This window comes from Mauremys reevesii, linkage group 1 (genome assembly GCF_016161935.1).
Source record: "Mauremys reevesii isolate NIE-2019 linkage group 1, ASM1616193v1, whole genome shotgun sequence".
NCBI classification, from domain to species: domain Eukaryota; kingdom Metazoa; phylum Chordata; order Testudines; family Geoemydidae; genus Mauremys; species Mauremys reevesii.
Window position 1 is genome coordinate 39,224,006 of NC_052623.1, and position 26,097 is coordinate 39,250,102.

General features: G+C 41.3%; 1 protein-coding gene and 1 long non-coding RNA gene across 10 annotated transcripts in view; one reads left to right on the forward strand and one right to left on the reverse strand.

Moving 5' to 3' along the window:
* The window catches only part of PDGFD (platelet derived growth factor D), a 163,578-nt gene that overhangs the window by 63,894 nt on the left and 73,587 nt on the right, over window positions 1–26,097 (reverse strand). For 6 of the 9 annotated variants that reach the window (XR_005582873.1, XM_039481795.1, XM_039481822.1 and 3 more), the window contains 2 exons: window positions 4,198–4,402; window positions 442–622 (listed from right to left, as the gene is read on the reverse strand). Coding sequence is in view for 8 of the 9 variants with exons in the window: in XM_039481795.1 (XP_039337729.1) it covers window positions 442–622; window positions 4,198–4,402 (386 nt within the window). In the remaining variant the exon portion in view is untranslated. The remainder of the gene's footprint in view (window positions 1–441; window positions 623–4,197; window positions 4,403–26,097) is intronic. The other 3 variants (XM_039481804.1, XM_039481839.1, XM_039481848.1) reach the window with 1 other exon arrangement.
* LOC120369005 lies at window positions 1,947–5,487 on the forward strand. Its single transcript, XR_005582890.1, has 3 exons — window positions 1,947–2,029; window positions 3,935–4,036; window positions 5,350–5,487. It is a non-coding gene; the product is annotated as an uncharacterized LOC120369005 (long non-coding RNA).

Sequence of the window (26,097 nt, forward strand, 5' to 3'; positions counted from 1 at the left end):
ACACAGTGTACTACATGTATTTTACTGCATGTGGATTAAACTCCTGATTTCTTGCTTAGAATCACAGTCCTAACCCCGACAGTACTTTTCTTTGATGTCAAATGAGAATCAAAATGGAGTTTAAAACAGCAACTATTTCAACTGTCATTGCTGTGGTGTTTGTCAGTGCATCGGAATTGCAGCCTCAGTGCAGAAAGTGCTAGTGTTTCTGAAACATGTTATTAGTGTAAGTCTTGTGATGGACTTGTCTTTAGTTTATATTTAATAATAGGATGTCAAAACTGCTTTTATCTGTACCTTATGTAGTTGCTGGAAGGAAAGTATTTACAGTTAATTAATGTTGTGATCAGCGGTAGTTAGCTATGTCATTCAGTCTCCAAATATTGCTGTTCTTTCACACTCTGGCATGTCTTGTACCCACTGAGTAGTTAAGTTACTTACCACAAGGGAATAATAAATCTTGAATCCAGGTTTAGCCACAAAATAGTCATCGGATTTGAAGGTTATCTTTAATTGGTTTGTTTTGGATGTTATTCTTGGAGGAATTTCCTTGTGACCACACCACCGTCCTCGGATAACTGTGCTAGTTTCAGATAGATCTTCCACCTCCACGAAGTCATACCTGCAGATCATTTTGATAATTTAATACATTATCAATATATAAAGCTGCTGCCGCTACACAGGAACACTGCTCAAAAAATTGGTCAAATGTACATTGGTTTCCACTATGAAACACTTGATTAAAAATTACAGACGGTGAAAACGCTAGCTTAATGCATGATACGTTGAGCTGAAAGTTACTTTCTAAAAATCTTCAATACTTAGGGTGGTGGTATGTGTTGTTGTTTGTCGGATTTTTTTGCTATTGGGAGTGAAAGCGTACAATATTCCCTACCATGCTGCAATGAGGATGTCTTTCCAGACATTTATCCTGCTACAAAATAACCATACCACATTTGTTTTATGTAGCTAGTAAACAGCCTGTAAATTAAACACAATTTTATGTAAGGAAGAGAACAATTTTGATTTTGGGCAGACATAAACTAGATCAGGGATCAGCAACATTTGGCACGTGGCCCGTCAGGGAAATCCGCTGGCGGGCCGGGACAGTTTGTTTATCTGCAGAGTCTGTAGGTTCGGCTGATCTCAGCTCCCACTGGCCGCGGTTCGCCGTTCCAGGCCAATAGGGGCTGCAGGAGGGAGTGGTCAGCACTAGGCCGCGTGCCAAAGGTTGCTGATCCCTGAACTAGATCAAGATAGTAGTTCAGCAATGAGGCATTTTGGGATGATTACCTTACATGACACAGAGAATTTAGGCTGTATATGTAATGACCCCCCTAGTTAGGTCATCTGCAGGGACTGAACTCATGACCACCACTGCTTGAGCTAACAAAGCCCATTGACTCATAAACCTCTATACATAGTCTAGCCACTAGAGGGGAACAAAGAGCCACACTGTGTTAGCATAGGTCAGAGGTTCTCCAAACTGCAGCCGGGATCCCAAAGTGGGTTGTGACCCCATTTTAATGGGGTTGCCAGGGCCAGTGTTAGACTCACTGAGGCATGGGGCTGAAGACGAAGCCTGAGCCCAGTCACCGAGGGCTGAAGCCAAAGCCCAAGGGCTGAAGCCCAGGGGAATGGGGCTCGGGCTCCAGCCTACCCCTGCCTAGGGCCATGTAGTCATTTTTATTGGCAGCAGAGGGTCGTGGTGCAATGAAGTTTGAGAACCACTGACATAGGTTACATATAGCTATAGCAGTATCCGATTGTCCATATATTTTTGTCAGTAGCTTGTATAGTTTATTGAGTTTTCCACAGTCTTGCTGTGGATGACCAAGAGGGCAGCAATCAAAGTCCTTATCCGAAGCTTACTGACAACAATCAGATTTCAACAATTGATTTCAAAGCAGTTGGGTCAGGCCCCAAGTGTTCCATTCAGCCTGTGGCAGAAAGGTGGAGACAAGGCAGACAGAGGGGTCTAGTGCAGAGAGCTAAGAGGATGTTTATGAGCAAAGGCTGAAGGAACTGGGTATGTTTAGTTTGGAAAAGAGGAAATTGGGGGGAGGGAGGGATATGATAACGGTCTTCAGATACTTGAAAGGCTGCCATAAAAAAGATGGAGAAAAGTTGTTCTCTTGCCACTGAGGGCAGGACAAGAGGCAATGGGTTCAAACTATAGCACAGCAGATTTAGATTAAATCAAACAGTTAAATAAGGAAGTTCTCCCAGCCCCAAATGAGTTTCAGCCCATTTAAATTTCATAGTAACTAACTTAAAATTAGCAACATTAATGAAAAATGTGAAAGTAAACAACCAGGAGATTCTTGGGTAAAGGAGTAAGGGCCCAAGCAACAGAAAGGAGGCTAAGGAGCAGAGGCCCCGATTCAGCCGTCCATTCAGCAAAACACTTAAATATGTGTTTAACTTTAGGTGCATGCTTTAATGCTTGAATGTTTTGCTGAAGAGGGCCAGAGACAGCATCTGAAAGTAAAATTGAGGGGAAAAAACAGATTAAAAACAAAACAAAACAACCCAACAGTTTCTCCAAAGTGGTAAAATAATATTGTATGTTGCTTACCATAGGGTCTTTAACAAGCTTGAAAATCATTCCAAGTAATACCCTGGGAACTTCCTCATTCTAGTAATAATATCATGCAAATAAAAGCCTTACAACAACTCAGGGTAAGGCTGTATTTCTATAAAGAATGGGATATTTTTCCAGCTTTTATAGGCATTACAGATTCTGGAAGGTCTTTGCTTCTCTGCTTCAGAAATTTGTAGCTTTTGAAAGCAGACAGATTGTCCGCAGCCATGGTCAAAATCCAGTATGTCGATAATGACTTGACTTCCCCTCACCATGTCATCACCTTTAATGGCCCTTTACAAGAGAACACTTCATCCTTTTCCACAGTAAATTAGATCCACGTTTCAAGGCTGAAATGATTTAAGGTCAGCCATAGTTTATTCTCTATGTAGAATGTTAACAGGCTGTTTCCATGGGCATTAGTCTCTGCATTCCAGCATAGCCTCTGTGGTCCTAGAAGGTATCTATTATTACACTGCAATTGCTCTCACACCAACAGTGACAGAGCAGAGTAAAAGCTGCCAAGATAATAAACATGCAGAGAAGGATGGCCAGGTTGAGTCTGCATTCTTTTGTTATTAACTGGAAAACAAACTGACTAGAATGGTTCTCTCAGTTCATTGGTAATGCAGAACATTGAAAAATAATAATAAAACCACACGGACTCACAAAACCCTCTAAATGCAAATTAATTGATTAAGATGCCGGGAGAAGACATGCAAGAGAGTGGGAGTAGAAAGAAAACAACACAGTTTTTCTGGATAGGTGTAGCGATGATTAATAACAGTCAGGCAGAGTGTTGGAAGCTGATGTGCCAATGTTGCCACATAGCAATCTGGCTTCTGAAGATGTGCCCTGGAAAGTGTCTGGGAAGGCTTTGAGCTTTCCCTCCCACACTAAACAGACCACTGAATAACAAAAACATGAACAATAGAAACATTTTAATTAGATTATTTTATTAATTATTGATCAAATTCAACTGTATGTTCTGGTGATGAAAAGCTATAAACCTGGCCAAACCAGCCCCTTCAACGAGCTTATCGCTGCTTTGCATCACCAGAGTGGTACAAAGCAGCCAGAGTAGACTGCTGACTCTGGAGCTATATTTCAAACACTTAAAACAAATTACACGACGATCAAACAGTAGTTAAAGAGAGCAAACAGCCAACCATTCTGGCCAAGAGCACAACACACTGTTCCCCTACCCCTGCTCTTCTCTGTCTGCCCCTTCCTTCGCAGCAAATACCCTGCTGTCTATACGGACATACTGAAAAAAAATGTGTTTCCCATAGCTGAAAAAAGAAACATCCATTGTCGTTAATTACAGTGGGCAAAACCCCATTCTTTTAGAATTTGTGCAGGGAGCCAGCAGTGCCTAAGCCTCGAGTGTGCTGCATTTAAAATACCACGCGAGGACTTCAATTCACAGGAAACAGTTCAAGCCTGAGGCAGGTAAGTTTATTCAGAGAGTTTGGTTTGTAGTGCTGGTAGCCAGATATCTCGTTAATCTGAAACGGAATCCCTAATGGACCCCTCCAAAGCACTGTGCAAGACATTTGGCCAGCTGATTTTTAAAATGACATGATTAGCTCTCTGGATAGCTTTTCTCTCACCTGCAGATATCATTTTCTGGCTCCTCCAATCCAAACTGATTATCAAAGGCCAACTGTATCCTTGTATTCTCTGTCGAGAGCAGCCGCCATGTCAGTAACAGGTTCCTGGGGTAGCTACTCGGGAAGCGGGGACTGTGGATGCAGCCATTTCCTCCGACACTGATGGTCTCTTCTTTTCGGTACAAGTCTGTGAGGTGATTGCTCTCTGTTAGTAGTCACAACTTGTAGAAATTAGTATGATGTTCCAGATACAGGAAGGCAAAAAAACAACAGTTTAACAACACGACAAGCATTATTTACATAGGAAGTGTTTAAGGGTCTAATGACAGCTGTTGTTTAAATAGGGAAGCACAATCATTTTTCCCACTAATTTAAAGAACAACCCCTTGCCTGACACAGAACAGAAATAGTAACATCCATCTACATATAATCTCTGTGTTGTTATTATATCTAATCTATCTATCTATCTATATGTTTTATTTACATTCTCTATCTCCCATCATTTTGCTCTTAAGGCAGAATTTACATCTCACAACCAGGGGAGAAAGAGGGAAAGAGGGAAACAAAACCTGATTCCCAAATTTTGGAGCAGTATTTGAAAGAGTCAGGGGGTAGATCCCCTCTGAAAGAGAAGCAATAATAAAGCTGTGAACATGCACGCGTGTCCCATTTTAAACAGTGCTACATCAATGCACTAATAAAACTTTTAGTTTGGACAATTAATGCATGACACAGTGGTGCGCAGCAGAATTTACACCCCAGTTGGTGCACACTAGAGTACCATGTAGACAAGTACAAAGAACAAGAAATCCATGGTACGAAAACAATTTTCTAAAACAGTTATGAATGGCAAATCCTTCCCCACCCCACAAATATTGGTCTGCTGCAGCACAATGTGGGCGGTCAATGGCACAAAGAGATGATTTGCAATATAAAGTGACAAGAAAAATATGCAAGTACCAGCAGACATTGTCCATATATTAGCAACCAAAGTTGTTTTTTTCTCTTCTTTTGAAGAACAACTAATGTTTGACTGAATACTTCTGAGCTCTTGGGGAAACGGGGAATTTTGTAGGATGCCCAAGAAAAACAGGAACTAAAAGAAATGGTGCAAACCCCATGGTAAAAAAATATTTTTTTGTTTTTCCTCAGGTTGCTTTTCACTGGCTCATGACTGTAAATACCAAGCTGCATACAGTAAATGGAAGCATTTTAATAGTTGTTCACCTACTCTTCTGACAAGTGAATAACTCTAGCTGCAAAACAATCTGAAACTTTTAAAAGCTTGAGTTGCCGGTATAACTATTATAAAAATGCTTTACTCAAACAATCTTCAAGATGAACTGTTCTCACCCCATCTCCCCCAACACACACTTTTCAAGTAAATAAGGGCTTGAATCAGCAATACATGGAGCACTCTGAAATGTTGAGCATTGTCAACTCCCATTGGAGTAAATAGAATTTGGATTGGTCAGTACCTCCAAACAGTGCCTAGCACATTGCAGGACTGAGTCCTAAACAACCAGTAGAAAGATAAAATTAAATGGTTAGTGGAAAGTTTTTATCTTAAAAAAATAGGGCCCAAATTCTTCAGTTCTGAGTTAAGCAAAACTTCCATTAAAATCAACAAGAGTTATTAGATTAAGGATGGCAGAATTCAACCTACATTTGGGTGTATTTGTACTTTTTTCTAGCACAGCAAAGTACTGGCTATAATGAAGAAGTGTAATTCCCTTGTTAACAGATCACATTTAATTGCTGACCCAGCACTGTCCATGCTCCTAGTTGAAATGTTCCCTTGTCTAGTCAATCTTTACATAGGTTTACACCACAGTTCTCGCTTGCTGTGATTAGAATGTCAGAGGCAATATATTTTAATTAGGCTTCACAGTACATTGGAAACAACTGTCCTTTGCTTTAACTAGTCCACCTTTTCCCCAACTGAGAAAGCTATGCTGCTAACATTCATCCACTCCACAGAAGATAGGGTTGCTTGCATTCTTTTTATTTAACCCGAAGCCTGGGACGTTCTGCCAGAAAATCAACCACACTTGAGTAAATCAGCACTGAAATACAATGTCTGATGAAACTCTGCAATATCCAGGTCAAACTTCTGAACCACATGTGCACGTGAAAAGCAGGAAATAAGTATATGACATATTAACAGAGCCTAAGCAGAAATTCCAGTAGTGTCTAATTTCTCTATTGTGGCAAATGTGGGAATTGTAACTGATTGTACAAGAGGAAGTGTTAGAGCAGCATAGGGAGTGGGGAAAGAAGGAAGAATTCTGACTAAAACACTGTCTGGGAGCAAATAAAAGAAGACAGTGGGGTTAATATACCATATGTCAGAATTACTAAAAAGTATATAAAGGCATTTCACTGTGAATAAAATAATTTAAAAATAAACAAAACTCAGAGGCCATTAAAGAATTACAAAAAAGGGAGGCTATTCAAGATGGCAGGAACTACAGAGAAGTTATTGCACATAAACTTGCCTATCTGATAAGAAAGACGAGATGCTATTATGAGATGAGTGGGATGGGGAGCAGAGAGAGACCAGGTAGGATGAAGCAAATCTAAAGAATTGTAAAAACAAAGGGGACAGACTCTGAAATGAATGAGAAGCAGCTTATTCTGTAAAAAGAACAAGGAGTACTTGGGGCACCTTAGAGACTAACAAATTTATTCGAGCATCAGCTTTCTTGGGCTAAAACCCACTTCATTGGATGCATGCAATAGAAGATACAGTAGGAAAATATATATACACAGAGAACATGAAAAAATGGGTGTTGCCATACCAACTGTAACGAGGGAAATTAATTAAGGTGAGCTATTAGGTGAGCTATTATCAGCAGAAGGAAAAAAAACTTTTGTAGTGATAATCAGGATGGCCCATTTCCAACCGTTGACAAGAAGGTGTGAGTAACAGTAGGGGGAAAAATTAGCATGGGAAAACAGTTTTACTTTGTATAATAACCCATCCACTCCCAATCTTTATTCAAGCCTAATTTAATGGTGTCTAGTTTGCAAATTAATTCCAATTCTGCAATTTCTAGTTGGAGAGTGTTTCTGAAGTTTTTTTGTTGGAGTATTTGTGACTTTGAGTCACACCTTCTTGTCAACGGTTGGAAATAGGCCATCCTGATTATCACTACAACAGGTTTTTTTCTTCTGCTGATAACAGCTCACCTAATAGCTCACCCTAATTAATTACCCTTGTTAGAGTTGGTATGGCAACACCCATTTTTCATGTTCTCTATGTATATATATTTTCCTACTGTATCTTCCACTGCATGCATCCAATGAAGTGGGTTTTAGCCCACGAACGCTTATGCTCAAATAAATTTGTTAGTCTCTAAGGTGCCACAAGGACTCCTCGTTCTTTTTGCTGATACAGACTAACACGGCTACCACTCTGAAGTTTATTCTGTGTTTGATTTGCTGAAAAGTTCAATAACTTTTTCCCTCTCCTAGTTCTCTTCCGACAATCATCTTTATAAGTATTAATGTAAAAGCTGAGACAAATGTTCAAGAGAGCTCAGCTCCTGGTTAGGTATCTAAACAAAACAGCTCGATTTTCAAAAGTGCTCAGCATTAGAGTGGAACATTTTTTGGACAAAACTTTTTCATTGAAAAATGTAGTCAGGTCTACTGACACGTTACGTTAATTTGTGCAGAACTGGTCCAGTAAGAAAAAAACACAATAAAATGTTTCAATGTAAAACAAATGTTCGGTTCAAAATGTACTTTAATTTTATTGAAGAAAGGTTAAAAAACTCAAAACCAAACCAAACATTTTGTTTTGGATCAAATAAAACATTTATTCTGCCTGAAACAATTCCCCCACTCCCCACCATTTTTTGGTTCAGCCAGTGAACCAAAAAATCAGTTATTTATACAGCATTATTCAGCACCCATTGTTCTCAATGGGAGATGCCAGATGCTAAACACTTCTGTAAGTCCGGCTGAGTTTTTATGATAATCTAGTCTTTTTTGTGGGTGATGATTACTTCTGACAATCTTGCCCCTCTTCACTATTTTTCCTGCCCAGCTTGCACATGCTCTTCCACCACATGCTCTACAAGCAGCAATATTTGGGAACACAATGATCTTCACTTTGTATTTGAAGACTTATTTGCATTTTATTTTGAGGCTCCTTGCTAAAGCAGCTTCAAATCACATGGAGCAATAGTCTTACCACAAAAGTGCTTTTACCCTTAGGAATATCACCCAAAAGTGAATTCCTTCAGGAAAAATAAAATAAAATAAAGAAGAAGAAGAAGAAGAAGAAGACAACAAAGGTGATAATTACAGCTGACTCTGACTTCAACTGTTGGGCATCTTCAAAACAAAGAACATCAAGTATTTCATTAAGATGAAGAACTCGACAGAAGATTTTGTATAAGAACATAGCCAGTAGCAAAGAACATATTTCATGTCTCTAATGTTTCTTAGATTGTTTTATTTTAGAAAACTAGTTTGGTGTTCTCATGTGGTGGTTTTCCAGATAGAGCAGAACCTCAGAGTTACAAACACCAGAATTATGAACCACACACCTCATTTGGAACTGGAAGTACACGATCAGGCAGCAGAGGCCAAAAAGAGTACTGTGTTAAATGTAAACTACTAAACAATAAAGGGAAAGTTAAAACAATTGACAAGGTAAGGAAACTGTTTCTGTGCTTGTTTCGTTTAAATTAAGATAGTTAAAAGCAGCATTTTTCTTCTGCATAGTAAAGTTTCAAAGCTGTATTACGTCAATGTTCAGTTGTAAACTTTTGAGAGAACAACCATAATGTTTTGCTCAGAGTTATGAACAACCTCCATTCCCGATGTGTTCGTAACTCTGAGGTTCTACTGTATTTATCTTCCTTGCCCCACCTAGTGACCAGACAGCAAATGTGAAAAATTGGGACAGGGATTGGGGGGTAATAGGAGCCTATGTAAGAAAAAGACCCAAAAAACAGGACTGTCCCTATAAAATCGGGACATGTGGTCACCCTAGCCCCACCACTGTTCAATTTGGCAACACACAATATTTTGTTACCAGTTTTTAAACACACGAGAGAGAACATATTTGGAGAATAACGACTCTTCAGTTCCCTGGGCTGAAAATTAGCCTGATCTAAATAGTTGAAACCACAGAGTAGTAAGTAAAGAACAGAAAAGTGGTTTTGAATCCAGGCCACGAATCAGTTCACCTGGGGCACAGATATGCCAAGCAAACTATAGTTATGGCAGCTCTTTTTGTTGTCCATTTATTTTTCCTAGATTCCCCCTTGTAAAAAGCAGGCATTTTAATTATTATACATAGGGCTCTATGAAAATCAGAGGGAAAGATGACAGATTTCATGGTCAAAATTGCATATTTCATACTTGGTCACAGCTTGCTGGGAAGAAGTACAATACTGCAGAATAATTTGCCTTGTTTAAAATACATGGTTACTTTTTCGTTACTATAAACACTAAAAAGAATCATAGCCAATAAACACATTACATTTCTGTGCTCTAATGAGGAAAAGGATATCGTATGGTGCTGCTGCTCCTAATCAGCTTTTTGCCATTTAAGGCAAAAGGCACATGCTATGGAGTATAACACTGCTCCCACTGAAGTCAATGGCAAAGTACTTCAGTGACAGCAGAATTGGGCTCTGTAGCTATATGAGACCTTGGTACTGAAAGAATCAGAATCCTCTTAAATGGAACAAAAAGAACAGGCTATTTACCAGGCTAAAAGTAGTACAGTCATATCTGAGACAGGGGCAGACTGGGTATCAGCTCATGCCAAGGCCCTGGGTCTCACCGATCACTGACAAATGCATAGCTGGAAACCAGTCTAGGTCACCTGTGTGTTAGTGTTGTTGAAATAGGTATTGGAGTTGTAAGAATCTGTTTAGGCTTTAGACTTTTATGGAATGCTTGTAGGATGCTGCATGTGTCAATCCTACGTATAATGTCTGTATCACATGTAATGAGAGTAATGTTTAAATGTTTGCTCTGTAATGATAAAAATGTTTGCTCAGATTGTAAATCCCCCACAGTCAGGGAAGATGCATTACCAGGTATGCAACTTTACCACAAGGGTTGTTCTCTCCTCCCCAACAAAAGAAGGTCTACAGACATCAGACAAACCATTGTGGACAAAAGACTTTGCTGATTGCTTCCCCTGCATCCCTGAAGAGGATACATGCACAAGCCCTCATCCCATCACAGCTTAAACGCAGGGGAGGAGAATAAAAATGCCTGTTAAGGAGAAACTGTTATCCCAATGCTGCTTTAAATCTGAGGGACAAAGATTTCTAAGCATAAGGGGGTTCCCTGCTCTTTAGCTTCGGTAAGCCCTACAGGACATATAAAGCTTGCCATTTAAAGCTGCTACTATCATCTTTTAGAACCCAAGACTGTATCTCATTTGTGTATATATGTTTACCTGCTTTAATCTTGTAAATGACTCTAATTTCTTTTCTTAGTTAATAAACCTTTAGTTAGTTTATTATAGGATTGGCTACACGTTTTGTGTTTGCTGAGAGATCTGGGGTGCACTTGACCTGGCTTAAGAGACTAGTCCTTTGGGACTGGGAGTTACCGGAATATTGTTGTGATGGTTTTTGTGTAAGGGATAATCTATCACAGAGGCAGGCTTGCTTGGGTGGCAAGACAGAATTCGGAGTACCCAAGGGGACTGTCTGTGGCTCCCCATCAATTCTGTTCTAGTGTCTGAGGAGTTCACACTTGTTACTTGGTTGGTGAAATCTAACTATATAACACATAACCAGTTTGGGATTCGTGTGCTGTTTCTTGACAGTCTGCCCTGAGGTTGGCACCCATGTACAGCACACTTCATCATTAAGCTAAGGAAACAGCCACTCTGCAGTAAGCCTGTATGGCTCAGATCAAAGAGTAAACTGGGTGAAAGTACTGCATAACTTTAAACACTTGCGTAGTCCCATTCATTTCACTGGGATTACTCGCCTCTGTAGAGTCAAACATGTACTTAAGCGGTCTACTAGATTAGGTCCTAAAGGACAGAGTGACATTTTAAAAGCACCCTACATGCCACCTATTAGTTAATCTCATCCATACAGAAACTAAGGGTTGGATACAAAGCCCATTGGAGTAAAGGGAAAAAGATTCCCAAGGACTTTGGCTTAGACGCCAAATAGGCAGCTCAATTTGTCTGTTACCCATCTGGTCAATTAGGATTGGCCCTTTTTCTCCCATGACGGTGAAGGAGGGTGTATACGTTCTGTGACGGGTTCCCTGGGGTTCAGTCTGGGACTGTGGGACCGCTGTGCCCCCTGAACTCTCTCCACCCTGGGCTGTCTCTCACAATGCCTTGTTAGTGAGAAGTGTGGTGATCACTCAGAACAGCAGCATGGGGAGCCTCACACACCGAGTCAGATTGCATAAATGCTTCCTAAGCCACTCATGAATCACAAAGAGAAAGGCACAAGAGCCAAATCCCCGCAGCTCCTAGCACTGTACCTCAGGAATATACCATCTTGCTCAGCTCAAGATGGGCAGTGCAAATTTATTAATTGGTTTACCACCTCAACAATGGAAAGTGGACATACACCAGCCTTTGCAAAATCTGAGCAGATTTGCCCCACACTTCATACAAACTCACTGGTAAAGATAAACAATTACATGAATTTATCGACTATAAAAGATAGATTTTAAGTGATATTAATTGATAGGCAAAAAGTCAGACTTAGTTATCAAAAGAAATAAAATATAAGCATGCAGTCTAAACTCTCAACCCCATTAGACTGGGTAACATCTAGATTAAGCATTTTTTCTCACCCACTGGATATTGCAGTCTTCAATATACAGGTTTGTTCCTTAAACCTGGGCCATTCTTCCCTGTTGGAGTCTTGTCTTGTCTTAGTTGCTTGCAGCATAGGTGGGGGCCAGGAGAAGGGCTCAGCATATGGCTTCTGTGTCTGTTTTATACCCTCAGTCCATGTGCTTGGAAAACACAAGTCTAGGCATGAGTGGGTGCACTGCTGAGTCTCCAGGCAAAGTTGAGCAATTCCTCTGGTGTGGCCTCATGTGGGTAATTGCATTGTAGCTCCCTTGCTTGACAATGGGGTTGTTGATGGGTTGATTGATACCCCATGCAGGTGTTGGTTACTTTCTTCGCTGTTGCCTCTGGGGAGCTAATATCTGACTGATTCCCCAACTTACAGCATGTTTTAGTGACCACCATACAACACAATTCTTATAACTTCATATGCATTAATGGATAGAGAAATGATTTTCAGCAGATCATAACCTTTCCCCTGATACATATAGAGCATGCCCCATAAGGTAAGATCACAATTATATGAAAATGAGGAATATGGGGGTTCCAGGACACTCCCCCAAGGTATAGAACGTCACATATTCCAACGCATTATTTATGCTATAACCAAGGTATTATCAAAAGCCAGTGCTTTGTGCACACTAGGCCAAATTCAATACTTAGACACACACACACACACACACAAAACATGGAAGTTGTATGCATGTCTCTGAGGGAAGAAGTTGGTTCATGTTGCACATTTGATATACCAGAGAAACAAAAAATTAAACTGCTGCTGAAAGAAATTCCTGAACCACAGGTGCAGGTGAGCAGCGGAGAGAAAAAGTGATCTAAAATTCAATTCCAAAGCCACCATGCATATTAGTAATTGGTATGTGCTTTTGTGCAGTGACGCTCCACGAGTCTTGGAATTACCAATTCCAATCTACAATTTAAGAGGACCTCAGCAGCTACCATTTATGAGAATATTAAACGGGTAATTGATAAGGAAGTCTGAGCATATGAGTCACAGCGACAACATGTTACAGTGCTTCTTGGTATAAGGAGCATCATTTTATTCTAATTTAATACTAGTTGTATACTGGAATAGGCACCCTCTTCTTATCTGCATTTTGAAAATCCTGTCCTAATACAGTAGTAAGAGAACATTCTCAGAATAAATCACAGCCTGGTGCAGAATTCAGGAAGGTAAAGCTTTAGACTCGTACTTATTTCTTCTATGTGATATGGGAGTCAGGGGACATTCATGTGTATCCTGCTCAAACAAGTGAGTAAAAAACAGCTTTTGCTTATTTTTACAGAGGTTTTGAACTCTCTAGCATGTTTGCTTTTCACAGTGAATTTCATTACATGCCTTTGCTTGGCTTCTACTCTACATGAAGAAATAGGCTGAAAACCCGTTCACTTCTAAACCAGAAAGCACCTATAAAAAAAGAAAACATTCAAATACCCAAATTAGGCCAATATGTAAAAAGCCTTCTGGTACTTTAATTTGGTGAAAGTCGCCTTGCCTGCTCAGTATTTTAATAAGTGATACTGTTGCAATACGTCTCTTTATTGGATTCTCACACCAACAGTGAATACTGCACACACTGCACTTGGGATTTCAGAATGAGGTATGAAAAAGAAATCAGACTGTGTAACCCTTACCAACACTGAGCAGCACTTACTCATCAAGTAGCCCTCTTGACATCGGTACCAGAGGGATGAAGCAAAGCAGTCCTAGGGTCATAAAATCTTGAGAAGTTATGAGGGGAAAAATAAAGAAGGAAATAGTTATCTTGATATTGAGAGGATATAAAGGAAACTGATGAATAACTGCCTACTGGAGGTAACAGCCTACAAGGGAAAAATCAGAGTGCTGAAGGCTACATTTCATTTTGTCACTGTGGATGGAGTGGCACCGGTTCTACAACCCTTTCCCCAGCAGTTACTCACGTGTACGGTTTCACTGGCGTTGTGATGCCACTTATTCAAGTACTACTCACAGCATGGGTATGGGTATTAGAACTTGGCCCATACTGCTTCATAGCGGAAAAAAGTACAGTATGCAGTCCTAAGTACTTTAATTTTCCTTGGCACGCAGTTGCTTCAGATAAACAGGCAATTGCGGGAGTTTCCTTTGTAGTCTCTTGATTCAAAGATACCATATCCTTCTTTATTTTTTTTCATTATTTCACAAGATTTTATTACCCTAGGACTATTTTGCCTCTGAAGTCTGGGGTGGCCAAATGATCTTAAAAACACAAATTTGGTTTTAGATGTTGTATTAAAAACAGATTCATACTCAAGCACACCTAAGAATAAACAAGATCTGAAATGTTTTAAAGGAAGAATATCAGTCCAAGGAAAAAGAATATTATTAAAGAAGGGGAAATGGCTTCTCATGTTCAATATATTGTAGCAGTCAGACAAAGACTACAACATGTAAGGTTATAGGTTAGATCAGGAGTTGGTGAAGACAGGAGCTGTTTCACAAGAGGAATCAAGGTAATTTTCTCATTCAGTGCTTTTTCAATGGTTTAAGTGTCCAGTTTCTTTTCCCTATCATCAATATTTAAGGACTTGATCCAAAGCCTATAGAAGTAAATTGAGAGACTCCTATTGCAATAGCTCTCAGCAATGGAAAGACTACTAACAAGGATGTCCCAGTCTGGGAGTCAGCAGAATCGGTTTCCTCTTCCTAAATCTGTCACTGACGTGCTTTAGGACTATGGGCTGGTCAGTAGAGGCCAAATTTTCAAAGGTATTTAGGTGTCCACAGACGCCTAGGCACTTTTGAAAATCCCACTAGGTGTCTATTTGTATCTTTACATGCCCAAAGACCTTTACAAATCCGGCCTTTATTCTTTCTGCACTACAACTACCTCATTTGTGAAATTGGAGAAATAATGCTTACCTAATTTGTGTTAAGCACATTAAGTGGTACATATTAAAAGTGCTAAATACTGTAAGTGCAGAGTATTATTCCTATAAGTACACAAACTTTTCTCTAGAGGTTTGGAATCAAAACACCGCAGACTGTCATGTGCTCAGATAGTGCAATCTGACAATGGTTCCAGGCACATTCATAAAATTCTTAGCAGCAGCTGACCTTAATGATTTTGTTTCTTGCACCAAAGGTTCTTCTGCAGCTTTCCTTAGACCTGTACCTCAGACCTAAGCTATACTTGCTATGACTAAAGCAGGGAAGGGTCTCGATTACATCACTGATGATATATGTGAAGCAGTGGCCAGGAAGTAAACTCTGGTGCAGATCAGCACAGCACACAAGGTAGTGTTTCAGTCTGCAATCTCACTATCTGGGACAGCCATTTCCATGAAAACATCTGCTTGAATCTTTACCGATACTGATACAAATATTCTTTTAGACTATGTGGGAGCTATTTAAACAAAAATAAGAAAAGTCTGGGGAACTAATTATGATGGTGTCTCCTGCGCGAAGCCTCAGTCTTAACCCAGTCAGCAAACAGGAGCTGTTCTTGATTGAAAGCTGAAATGAACCCTAATACTGCCCAAAGATTCAACTACCCCAAGTACAGAATGTAACCCCCAAGGAAATTACCTAGATTCCTGGAGCTCTAGTTGCTGGCAACTCAGGGAGGGGGAGCCAAGGCACCCTCAGAGTCTGCCCAGCAACCAATAGGGAGTGAGATGCCACTCCCAGGGAGTTCAGGAAAGGGGAGAAGCCATTTTTGAGTCAGTCTGGAGCCAGCCAGGGCAAGGGCAGGACTGGCTGTGTGGGGAGCTGGTGAGTCCCAGGCCTGCATGCAGGGTTCCCTTGAGAACAGGCCTCTAGGGATCTGACAGCAGATCCCTCAGCTGGGTTTTTCCCTCCCCACTGATGATTCCCAAATTGTAGCATTTGCTAGGAAATTTCCCCAGCCAGGCTGGGTTCACCCTCCAGCTCCCTAGATGAGACCAGTTACCACATGGTCAGCTCTGCTCTGGCTGCTAGTCCAGGGAAGCTGCCCGCTGAGTGTGTGACTGGAGGCTGGGCTAGGAGGCTACAGTTTGCATGTTAGTGTAGTTGTATAACCTACACCTTGAGCCCTGCATCCCTTTGTGGTGAGGGGAAATCCTGGGACAGATGCAGCCTGATCCCTGCCTGAGGAGGATCCCTGACAGCAGCCCCTCTGCAGTGACTGAGGAGTCCAGCATCATCTTTGAACCTGAGGATCATTCATGGAGTTTGTGAGTGCACCATCTTTTAGGGGGGGAGGGATAGCTCAGTGGTTTGAGCATTGGCCTGCTAAACCCAGGGTTGTGAATTCAATCCTTGAGGGGGCCAGTTAGGGAACTGGGGTAAAAAAAAAACTAGTCAGTCAGGGAATTTGTTTTGGGGACCCCCTACTCCCTGAACTGTGTCCTCATGCCAGGGAGAGAGGGTTTGAGGATTTTATAACCTGCTGCATATTACACCTGTGGAGGGATTTACCCCCTCCTCCCACTTGTGAGTCCTTTGGGCCATACTGAACCCAGTCAGCCACACTGCTGAGCCACCGCAGAGAAGAATTTTGTGGTTATAGGTCATCAAGGGCCCCAGCAAAGTACGCATCCCAATGGGACACTAATTTTACATTTGCTACATCAAGTCATGAGTATTTTCAGTGTGGGCACCGGTGACCCTAAAAATAGTGTTTCACCCTGTTATGTTGTATGTCTCTTGTTTAATATAATTATTGTGTTGAATATATGTTTATGTGTTTGTGTTATTTCTTGGAGGTCTCCAACTATCTGGCAAGTAAGTGGGGATTACTCTGTAGTTAGAGTTTTCCACCCAAGCTGCCCTGGTGACTCTGCCAGGAAGGAGCGATGGGGGTGGAGGCACCACCAAATCATTTCATAGAAAAAAAGAAAGAAGATGCACCCTGCTGAGTGGGTGGTGGGATCTAAAAGAACCCAGACCTGTCCATCAAAACCTGTAAGCGGATTGGCATTAAAGGAGGTAACCAGGTGGAGAGCGGCACTACAAGAACTATAATTGGTTTTTAATTTCAAAGGAGGCTTTGCTCTAAGGCGTTTTTACTTTGCTGTACACAATGCTTGAGAGGTGACCAAAGCAATGAAAAGACACAGACATGTGCGTGTAATGGTAAATGTGGGATCAAAAATACAAATGTATTATTGTCTTCAGCTCCTCTACCCCACAACTGATGCCTTATTACCCACATTCTCTGCCTCCTTGAGCCAATCAGTTCCACCCATGAAGGCATAATTATTAATTGTACTGCAGTAGTACTTAGGCACTACAACATGCAGGCCACATATTGGAATTCACAACCCTGAGTCAGGCACCCAGGCTCCCTGTACAATGCATGGGAAGAGTTAGGTGCCTAGGAATGGGATTCACAAAAAGCCAGCAGCAGAGCCTGCCTAAATCAGCAGCTAGGAAATGCCAGTGAGAGAGGTAGAGCCCAAGCCCTTACCCAGGATGAGGGAGATCTGGATTCAAACCCCCATTCTACCTGAGGTGGAAAAGAGATTGAACTTGGGTCTCCAACCTCCCAAGTGAATACTGGCTTACCACTGGGCTATGGGGTAGTCTAAGTCTTTCCTGTTGAAGCTGTGTAAAAATAATTAAATATTAATTGAAGCAAGGAAACTGGAACCTGGGTCTTCCATCTCCTAGAAGAGTCCCCCAAACCTCCAGACTAAGAGTCATTCTAACTCTTACTCTTTGACACAATCAATATTTATTTATCAAAACTGGAACAGCTTCAATAGGAGAGCTATGTAGCTGAGCATACCCCAAAGATCAGTAGTTAGGGTATTCTATTAGAAGTGGAAGACCCAGGCAAACCCCTTCTCCACATCAGGCAGAGGGAGAATTGAACACAGGTGTCCTATATCTAAGGTGAGTGCGCTAACCACTGGATTAAAAGGAGGTTCTCTACTGCTGCCTCCTTCCATTATAGGCATGCTCAGGGCTAGACTGGGGCCAAAGGAAAAACAGGCAGGGGAACACCTAGTTTATGAATCCTGCTAGGGCTTAGGGGTGAGCAGGGCTGGCTTTAGGCCTATTCCACCAATTACCCCGAATCGGGCCCCGCACCTAAGAGGGCCCCGCGCCCAGTGAGAATCCCTTCCCTGGCTAGAGGCGCCTTTTTAATTTTTAATTTTTACTCACCTGGCGGTGCTTCATGTCTTCAGCGGCACTTCGGCGGCGGGTCCTTCGCTCACTCCGGGTCTTTGACGGCACTTCGGCGGCAGGTCCTTCGCTTGCTCTGGGTCTTCGACGGCACTTCAGCGGCGGGTCCTTCAGTGCCGCTGAAGACCTGGAGCGAGTGAAGGACCCGCCGCCGAAGACTCAGAGCGTCTCCCGGTGAGTACAAGCCCCACGTGTTTTTCTACATTTTTTTTAAGTCATCCCTGCCGGGGCCCCGTTGAAACTGTTTGAATTGGTCCCCACACTTTCTAAAGCCAGCCCTGCTGAGCTGTTTGGTAGTGTCAGGATTTAAGCAGCTGTGCACATACCCAGCTGCTGCAAATTAGGTGCCTTGGGGATGATAAAAATAGAAATGTAAGTGTGTAGGCATTTTAGATACCTAGAGAATTAGATGGCAGCTCTGCAGTGGTTTCGTGAATGCCAGTGTCACCTATATGTGGACTTAGGTGCTAAAGTCCCTTTACAAGCTCCAAGCAAAATGGAGGCCTCATTATGCTAAGTGCTATATGAACACCATGAGAGATATTACATGGGAAGATGAAAGTCCATTGACAACCTGTGTGAGGGAAACTGTATTGAGGACTCAAGTCTGATAAGAGTCCTTGGGGAATGGACAATAATCTTTATGTTCTTCACAGAGCTGAGCACAGTGCTGGCAATCAACAAGTAATTAAATAATCCTTCACTGTCATGCACTCTCGTTTTTAAAAGTACAGCAGGAGACACTGGTGCAATCACACTGGAAATAAAACCAAGCTTTAGAGTTGTCCTTTAACTGCAGATTCAGGAACATTTGACAAGGAAGACATTGCACAATTACAATGATTAATTTTTGTCAAGAGCAGACAAAGACTCTCTCTGGATCCTGTGAGTAGGATCATGAAATAGCATATTTCTTTTCTGAAGATTTCAGAAAAGACTACTACAAAAGACTACAGAAATATTAAACATCATCAGCAGCTGCTGTTAGTATGTCCCTGTGTTACGATTTCTAATGGAGCAGGGTTATATAACCAAACAAACTGACCCTAGTGAGTGGGTGAGGTTCTGTGGTCTAGATCAGTGGTTCTCAATCAGGGGTCTGGGGCAAGTTTCCGGGGGTCCTCCAAGCAGGGCCAGCATTAGACTCACATGGGCTGAAGCCTGGGGCCCTGAGCCCTGCCACCCTGGGGCTGAAGCCAAAACCTGAGCAAGGTAGGTTTGTAGGTGTCCCTGTGGAATGGGGCCCCAGGCAATTGCCCTGCTTGCTACCCCCTAATGCTGGCCCTGGCTTTTATATGCAGAAACCAGTTGTTGTGGCACAGGTGGGCGGTGGAGATTTTATATCATGTTGGGGGGCCTCAGAAAGAAAAAGGTTGAGAACCCCTGGCCTAGATGATCACAATGGTCCCTTCTGGCCTTAAGGTCTATGAACCTGTATTGGTGGAAGCCTAATTTTTTATAATGAAATGTCGACAGAATTAGGACATTAATCTCAAAATGTCCCTTATTATGTATCTGACTTAAATTATATAGGTAAGGACTGGCTGAGGAATAAGAGAAATATATTCACAGTAAGTGGAATTCTCTCTTCCCCAGACTAGAGTGGTGATGAACACAGCCGAGATAAATGGGCCTTTTCCACTACTGCCTTATTCCAGTTTCACAGCAGTACAGCCAGTGTGTAAAACTAGAACAGAGTGGTAATGAATCAAGCCCCTTGCGTTCTAGATAGGCAGAACAGCATGTTTAACATTTCAGTACCACACCATACATCAGTTACTTGAAATAGGGGGGCTGAGAAGGGGATTAAGTGGAGGGAGATTAAGAGTGAAAGAGTCCAGTGAACAGTTGAGAAGCAGTACTCTCTCTCCTCGTCTCATTTTGTCTCCATGCAATGGCAGTGATGCGGAAGCCAAAACAGGGATATACTTTTCCATTTCACATGAAGATATTTTTTCAGGCAATTACTTTAAATACCTAACACTAGCTTCACACGCTTTGGATTATCCAGTGGATCGATTTATTTCATTATTTGTGCATGTTTTAATGGCATCTAAGGTTATACCTCACTAAGTAAAATATTTAGTGTTGGCCCATCATTTCTTATTATGAAGCCTTAATGTACTAAAATGCATAGGTTTTAATTAGCCTCAGTAACCTTGGGCCAGATGTTACCAGATACTGTGCTGAGAAAAAAATACACTTAGCTCAATACTACCGACAACTGTATTTTGCTCAGTTTCCAGCAAAAAAAATATGAGGAATAATAAAAAAGATTCTTAATTGCATTTAAACTTAAGAAAATAACAGCTACAAGGCAGTTTATCTTGCCAGATTGAACCCTTGCCCACAGAGGAAAGAAAAGTTCACGTGTTTGACACAAGAAAGAAAAAGTTCACATCTGACACAAGAAAGAAAAGCAACTGATTCAGCTTGGCAGCCCACATATGAAAACAGGATTTACAACAGATCTGGTGTCAAATCATATTTTTCTGGTTTGCTTATTTATTGGGCAAAGTTTGGAAGAGCATTTTTATTTGCACTTCTAACGTGCTTTTGTCCTTCTTGCAAAGCTGATTCTGTGTCCCCTGTTAGTCAACAATGCAAACTATGGAACAGCAATTGTCAGGAGGAGAAAAGCTTGAACCTTCCTTGATTTAAGTATCAGAGGGGTAGCTGTGTTAAGTCTGGATCTGTAAAAGCAGCAAAGAGTCCTGTGGCACCTTATAGACTAACAGACGTATTGGAGCATGAGCTTTCGTGGGTGGATACAGATGAAAGCTCATGCCACAGGACTCTTTGCTGCTTTCCTTGATTTAGAGACTGACACCCAGCTTTGCAGCAGATAGCCTAAGAGTGCTCACTTAATTAAAGTGGCAACAGCCATTTTGGAGGGGAGGGGGGTTTCCCTAGGGTGAAATGTCCTGTTTTTTATAGCTTAGACTGTAATTAAGAAAGTACCACAACTATGACCTTGAATATCTTCTAATATAAACTATAATTAAATAACTGACATCTTCAGTAAATAACAGCTGCACTCTGTGCTACTAAAGTCAGTTATAAGTAGTGTTTTATGTACTCAGCTCTGCATTACAGCCCAAGCAGTTTGCTGCCTTATCTAATGATTTATTTGATTTTAAGTGGCCCATCTTACATTTCCAGGGTGCTCTTCATCTTAAGACAGATTCCATCTTCCTCAAACTGTCATTTTTGATTTGTTATTAAAACAAGCTCACTATGTCACAAGATCTCACTCTGTTAGAAAGACTGATTCACACCAGGCTCAACCATTTCCTTAAACACTGCTTGTCTTAGCAGGAGAAGCCAAGTAACTACAAAAGGTTATTCAGGCATGCATGAGGGCCATGCTTCCATTCAGACTTGGGGGGCTGGATGTGAGTGCAAGAGGGTTGGAGAATGGCACAAGTCACTTTCCCTCTGGATCTGCAGCTATCCCAGTCCTTATCTTTCAGTGCACATGATCTGGGGCGGCATTCAGCACAAACAGTTCCAGATGGGGTTGCTAGACCAGATCAATGGGAGCACAGCTTGCACCTTGTAAAAGGGTAAAGCCAGGCCTGGTCAGGCCCTTGTCCCCCCAGCAGTGCTGGGAACATGGCACTATCCTCAAGGATAATGGCTTTGAAAGCTATTACATATGTAGCCCCTTGTTATCTCTTCTCACCTTAAGCACATACAAAACAGCTCTAAGGATCTTATAGGCACTTCTCTCAAAATCTTTAGATACTTGAACTTTGAGAAGGTATAATTGCATTAACAAACATTCCTCAGACATGTGCAATCAATATTTAGGAACAAGAAACTTCCATTTCCCCACCCCTATGCATATTTCTGCTGCTGTGGTGGAATGTGGTGGTGTTCCTTTGAGGTTCTGAGGTTCCACTGGCATGTCAGAAATCCTTAGATCACACATCTGCTAGGAGTGGGGGCACGATCAGCAATGACTTTTGTCCAGTATGCTAGTACCTGTACTAGCAGACAAGCTTTTTCACTTACCTTATTTTAATATAAAGGAACTGCGGCAGACCCCGTAATCCCCCTCAGTTCCAACCATGGAAGTTTCTACATGGTTATTTTGCTTAAAAAGAAACTTAAAAACTGTTAAAAGATTTTTTTTTTTAGTAGATATAGAGAATTCACTCAAAAAAAAAAAGGTTCAGTAAACCCATAGCAATAGGTGATTTGTTTTTCAAAATCAGCATTTAAGTGGTGAAGGAGCAATAACCATAAAAACCTCCTAAGAAATAAAACTGAAATGCCCCTGAATCAATTGTCTAAGATATCTAAAGATGATAATAAACTCAAATAAGCCATGTAAAGGGAAACCTCTCTTACAGACAAGGAAGGAAAACAATCTGGGATCAGATCCTCTGCTTGTGTAAATCAGTCTACCCTCATGGATTTAAATGGAGCTACTTCAAGAAGATAAAAAGGGAGAAGTGGGAAAAACCATAGGAGCAAAAGAAATATGGGAGAGAAGGAAGAGTAAATGCCCAATAAGACATAAATGAGACATGCTAGTTTGCAAACCCATTGGATTAAGGCACTTTTGAAAATGTTACTAATTGAAGAGGACTTCAAAAGTGACTTAGGAGCTTAAGTCTCGTTGAAAAAAAATCAACTCCCCCGGGACATAAACTCCTGAGTCCCTAAGTCACTTTTGAAACACAGAATGATGCCTTCGAAGTTCCCATTATTCCAACACAATGCCAGATCACTAACAGGTGTAAATCGGTATAACATAGCTGACTTCACTGGAACTATAGGGTAGGGTTGAGGCAGGGAGATGAGCAGATTGTTGAGCCAGCTAGCACTCAGTGAACTAGCAACTAAAGTTTTGTGTTTCCCACTGCTTATGTAGACAGAAGGAAACATTTGATCTTTTACCAGTATATACTCAAACAAGGGCATTACAATGCCTGTTACTTTTTTTTTTTCTGTTCACAGCTTTCTTTTGAACAAAGCTCCCCATGGCATTAAGCAGAACCCAAATGTCAATGCTGAGATCACCATTTTATATTTACATGTAAAGTGAATCATTTCCCAGATTAGAGAATTTCTTAGGATTCTTTTCATACCACTTGTGCCCCACCCCCCCTTTTTAAAGCAATGTTATTTCTTGAATGATAATGCCCCGATGAAGTGCTGTGTTTGAGGAGTATTTTAAGATAACAAATAGGTTTAAGTGCAAAATTCATCTTTAAGTTTGGTAACTGGAGATTCTTGGGTGAGTTGCTTCTTTTTTCTCTGGAGTGATCTACAAAACATCTCCATATGCCCTCAAAGAACAGTGCCCACAACAGCAGTCCTTAAAGAAATGTTAACTAGTCATTGGGGGGGGGGGGGCGGTCTATGGATTAATTAGATTTGTGTGGAGCTCTCCACATTCCCTAGACACAGATTGTTGCTTACCTCTAGATGCAGAATTATCAGTCTACATGTAACAAAATGTATCAAGAAATTCCAGGGCAGCTTGACAAGAATGACTTCAGAAGAGTTATTTCCCAAATTGCACATTGTTAAGAGGAATAATGAAAAGAGGATGCTAAAAAGTTAGGCCAACTCCAGACTTTAAATTAAATAAAGAAAATAAAAAAATTATTGGCATTTCCAAAGCCTTAGTAAGGAAACAGAAGAGAAGAAATGAAGACAGGCTATTCAAGGGGAAAGAGAGATTGTGCATTGCTGTTTAAACAGCATTTGAAGAATGTGCAAGGTGTATGTAAGAATTCACCATTTCTGCCCAAGATAAGGACTAAATAGCCCATCATACTGCTTTTTTGGGGGTCGGAGGGGGGTGGGGTAGATAAAGAATGGTTTTCTACCACAATATAATGCCACTCTTGATTTGCAGATTGTGTTTTCTGTAAGAAACCAAGGGACTGAGTGGCAAAGACCGTCAAGGCATTTTGAAATTACCATAAATATCTGAAATTAGTGGAAGGCAAGAGTTATGGTATTATTAGTCTCCAAATTCAAATAGCAGCAGAAAAGACAGACAATTGCTTTGCTCTCTCTAAAAACAATGTGAACTTCTACAATCATAGAAGTGTTTGAGCTGGAAGTTAGTAGTAGTAACTTATAGCCCATTGTATTCCCTACTAAGATCAGGGCCCAATTGTGCAAGGTAGCTGAACAAGGGTAGTAAGCGACAGCTCTTGCCCTGAGAGGTTACAATCTGAAGAGAAGAAATTTTTGAGAATGGTAATTCAAATGGGAATTCAGACACACCCTTAACAGCTGGAGTAATTAATCATTGGAACAAGGAAAGTGATGAATTTATCGTTACTGTCCCCATTTCTGCCATCACCAACTTGAATAAAAACAAAACAGATGAGGGCTTACAATTAAAAGACAGAAACTGAGCACAGGGGAATTCCCCAATCAGGAGGCTAGTGAAGGAAGAAAAAAGAGTGAAAAGAGCGAGGTGAGTGTTATTTATCAGGAAAGGCTCCCCTGCTCTGACACCCTTTATACTAAATCCCTCCACTGTTAATAAGAAAATTGTTCATTACAAAAGGTCTCCTATGGTTTATGCACTTTCAGAAAGACGGCTTTGATGATAAGAAAACTACACCAGCCAGGTACAAGAGTCTGAGCAGAAGATGTCTCTGCAACTTCTCTAAGACATGATCTTAGTTCCACTGAAGTGCCAAAGTAATTTAAATAGGAGCTGGATTGGGCCCCCATTTTGAATTTGTTATGGATTTTGTTTTCTCCCCTACCCCAATTTTTGAGGTTGGGGAAGATTTAATCTGTAAAGAAAGATGGGGTTTTACAACACTAATTAACACAGTAATCAATTAGCCAGTCTGCTATACAACTCTCCCCCGCCTTCCCAACTTCTCTATCTGTGGTTGTACTGACACGTACCACAGTTCTCAATATTATTCTGCTTGGAACTATTAAAAGAGGTACGGACAAGATTTTAGAACTGAGCTTGAGAAACCTTAAAGGGACACTTGGGTTGTTTTAGGACTCAAATTTAATTTTTAAAATAAGGTATTTTCTGCTTCTGATCTCACTCACTACTCTAAATCAGGAGTAGCTCCATTGATGAATGAAGTCGTCATGACTACATAAAGCTAGGCTAAGAGGAGAACTAAAACTCTTTCATGAGTAGTGGCTCTTCAAATGTTTCAGGTAATTATTTAGCTTTTAAACATTTTCTGCTGGTGGCTGTCACTCCTGCACCACTGGCAAGGGAACATGGATGGCTACAGCCACAGGATCCCTGGCAGCCATCACCATAACCATTCTCCTATTTTGAGTGCCACCAGTGTATGGTGTGAGAGCTGCTGATGCAGCCTGCTAGATTTCCCTCAGCGGAGCGGAAGAGTAACTTGTGTTGGTTTCTCCTGTGCAGTATAAGGAGATCCATGGCTGCTGCTGGGGGATCCACAGAGTTGTAAATGGAGCAGTCCCTTATTGCTTGGAGGCACCTCTTCAAGGGGAATGATGAGATCTGCCTGTCATTGCAGTTCCCCCTTAACCCAGTGATGATCTTAAAATATTTGTGCTGCGGTAGCATCTAGAATCCCCAGTCAGGGTCCAAGGCACACATTGTGCAAGGTGCTGCACACACAAGTCCACAAAGAGCTTAAATCTTGACATCCAGTTAAGAGATAACAGATGAAGAAAGCAAATGGAAGGGAAGGAGGGTGGACAAGGTAACAGTGAAACAACTAGGGTGATCAGATAGCAAGTGTAAAAGATTGGGACGGGGGCGGGGAGTAACAGGCACCTATACAAGATAAAGCCCTGAATACTGGGACTGTCCCTGTAAAATCAAGACATCCAGTCACTCTAGAAACAACCATGTTTAATATTATAAGCAGCAGTCACAGCACACCCCACACTGCTGAGGCACTGTCTAGCATCTTGTAGATAACATGACACCTGTGAGTTTTAAGAGGCGCTT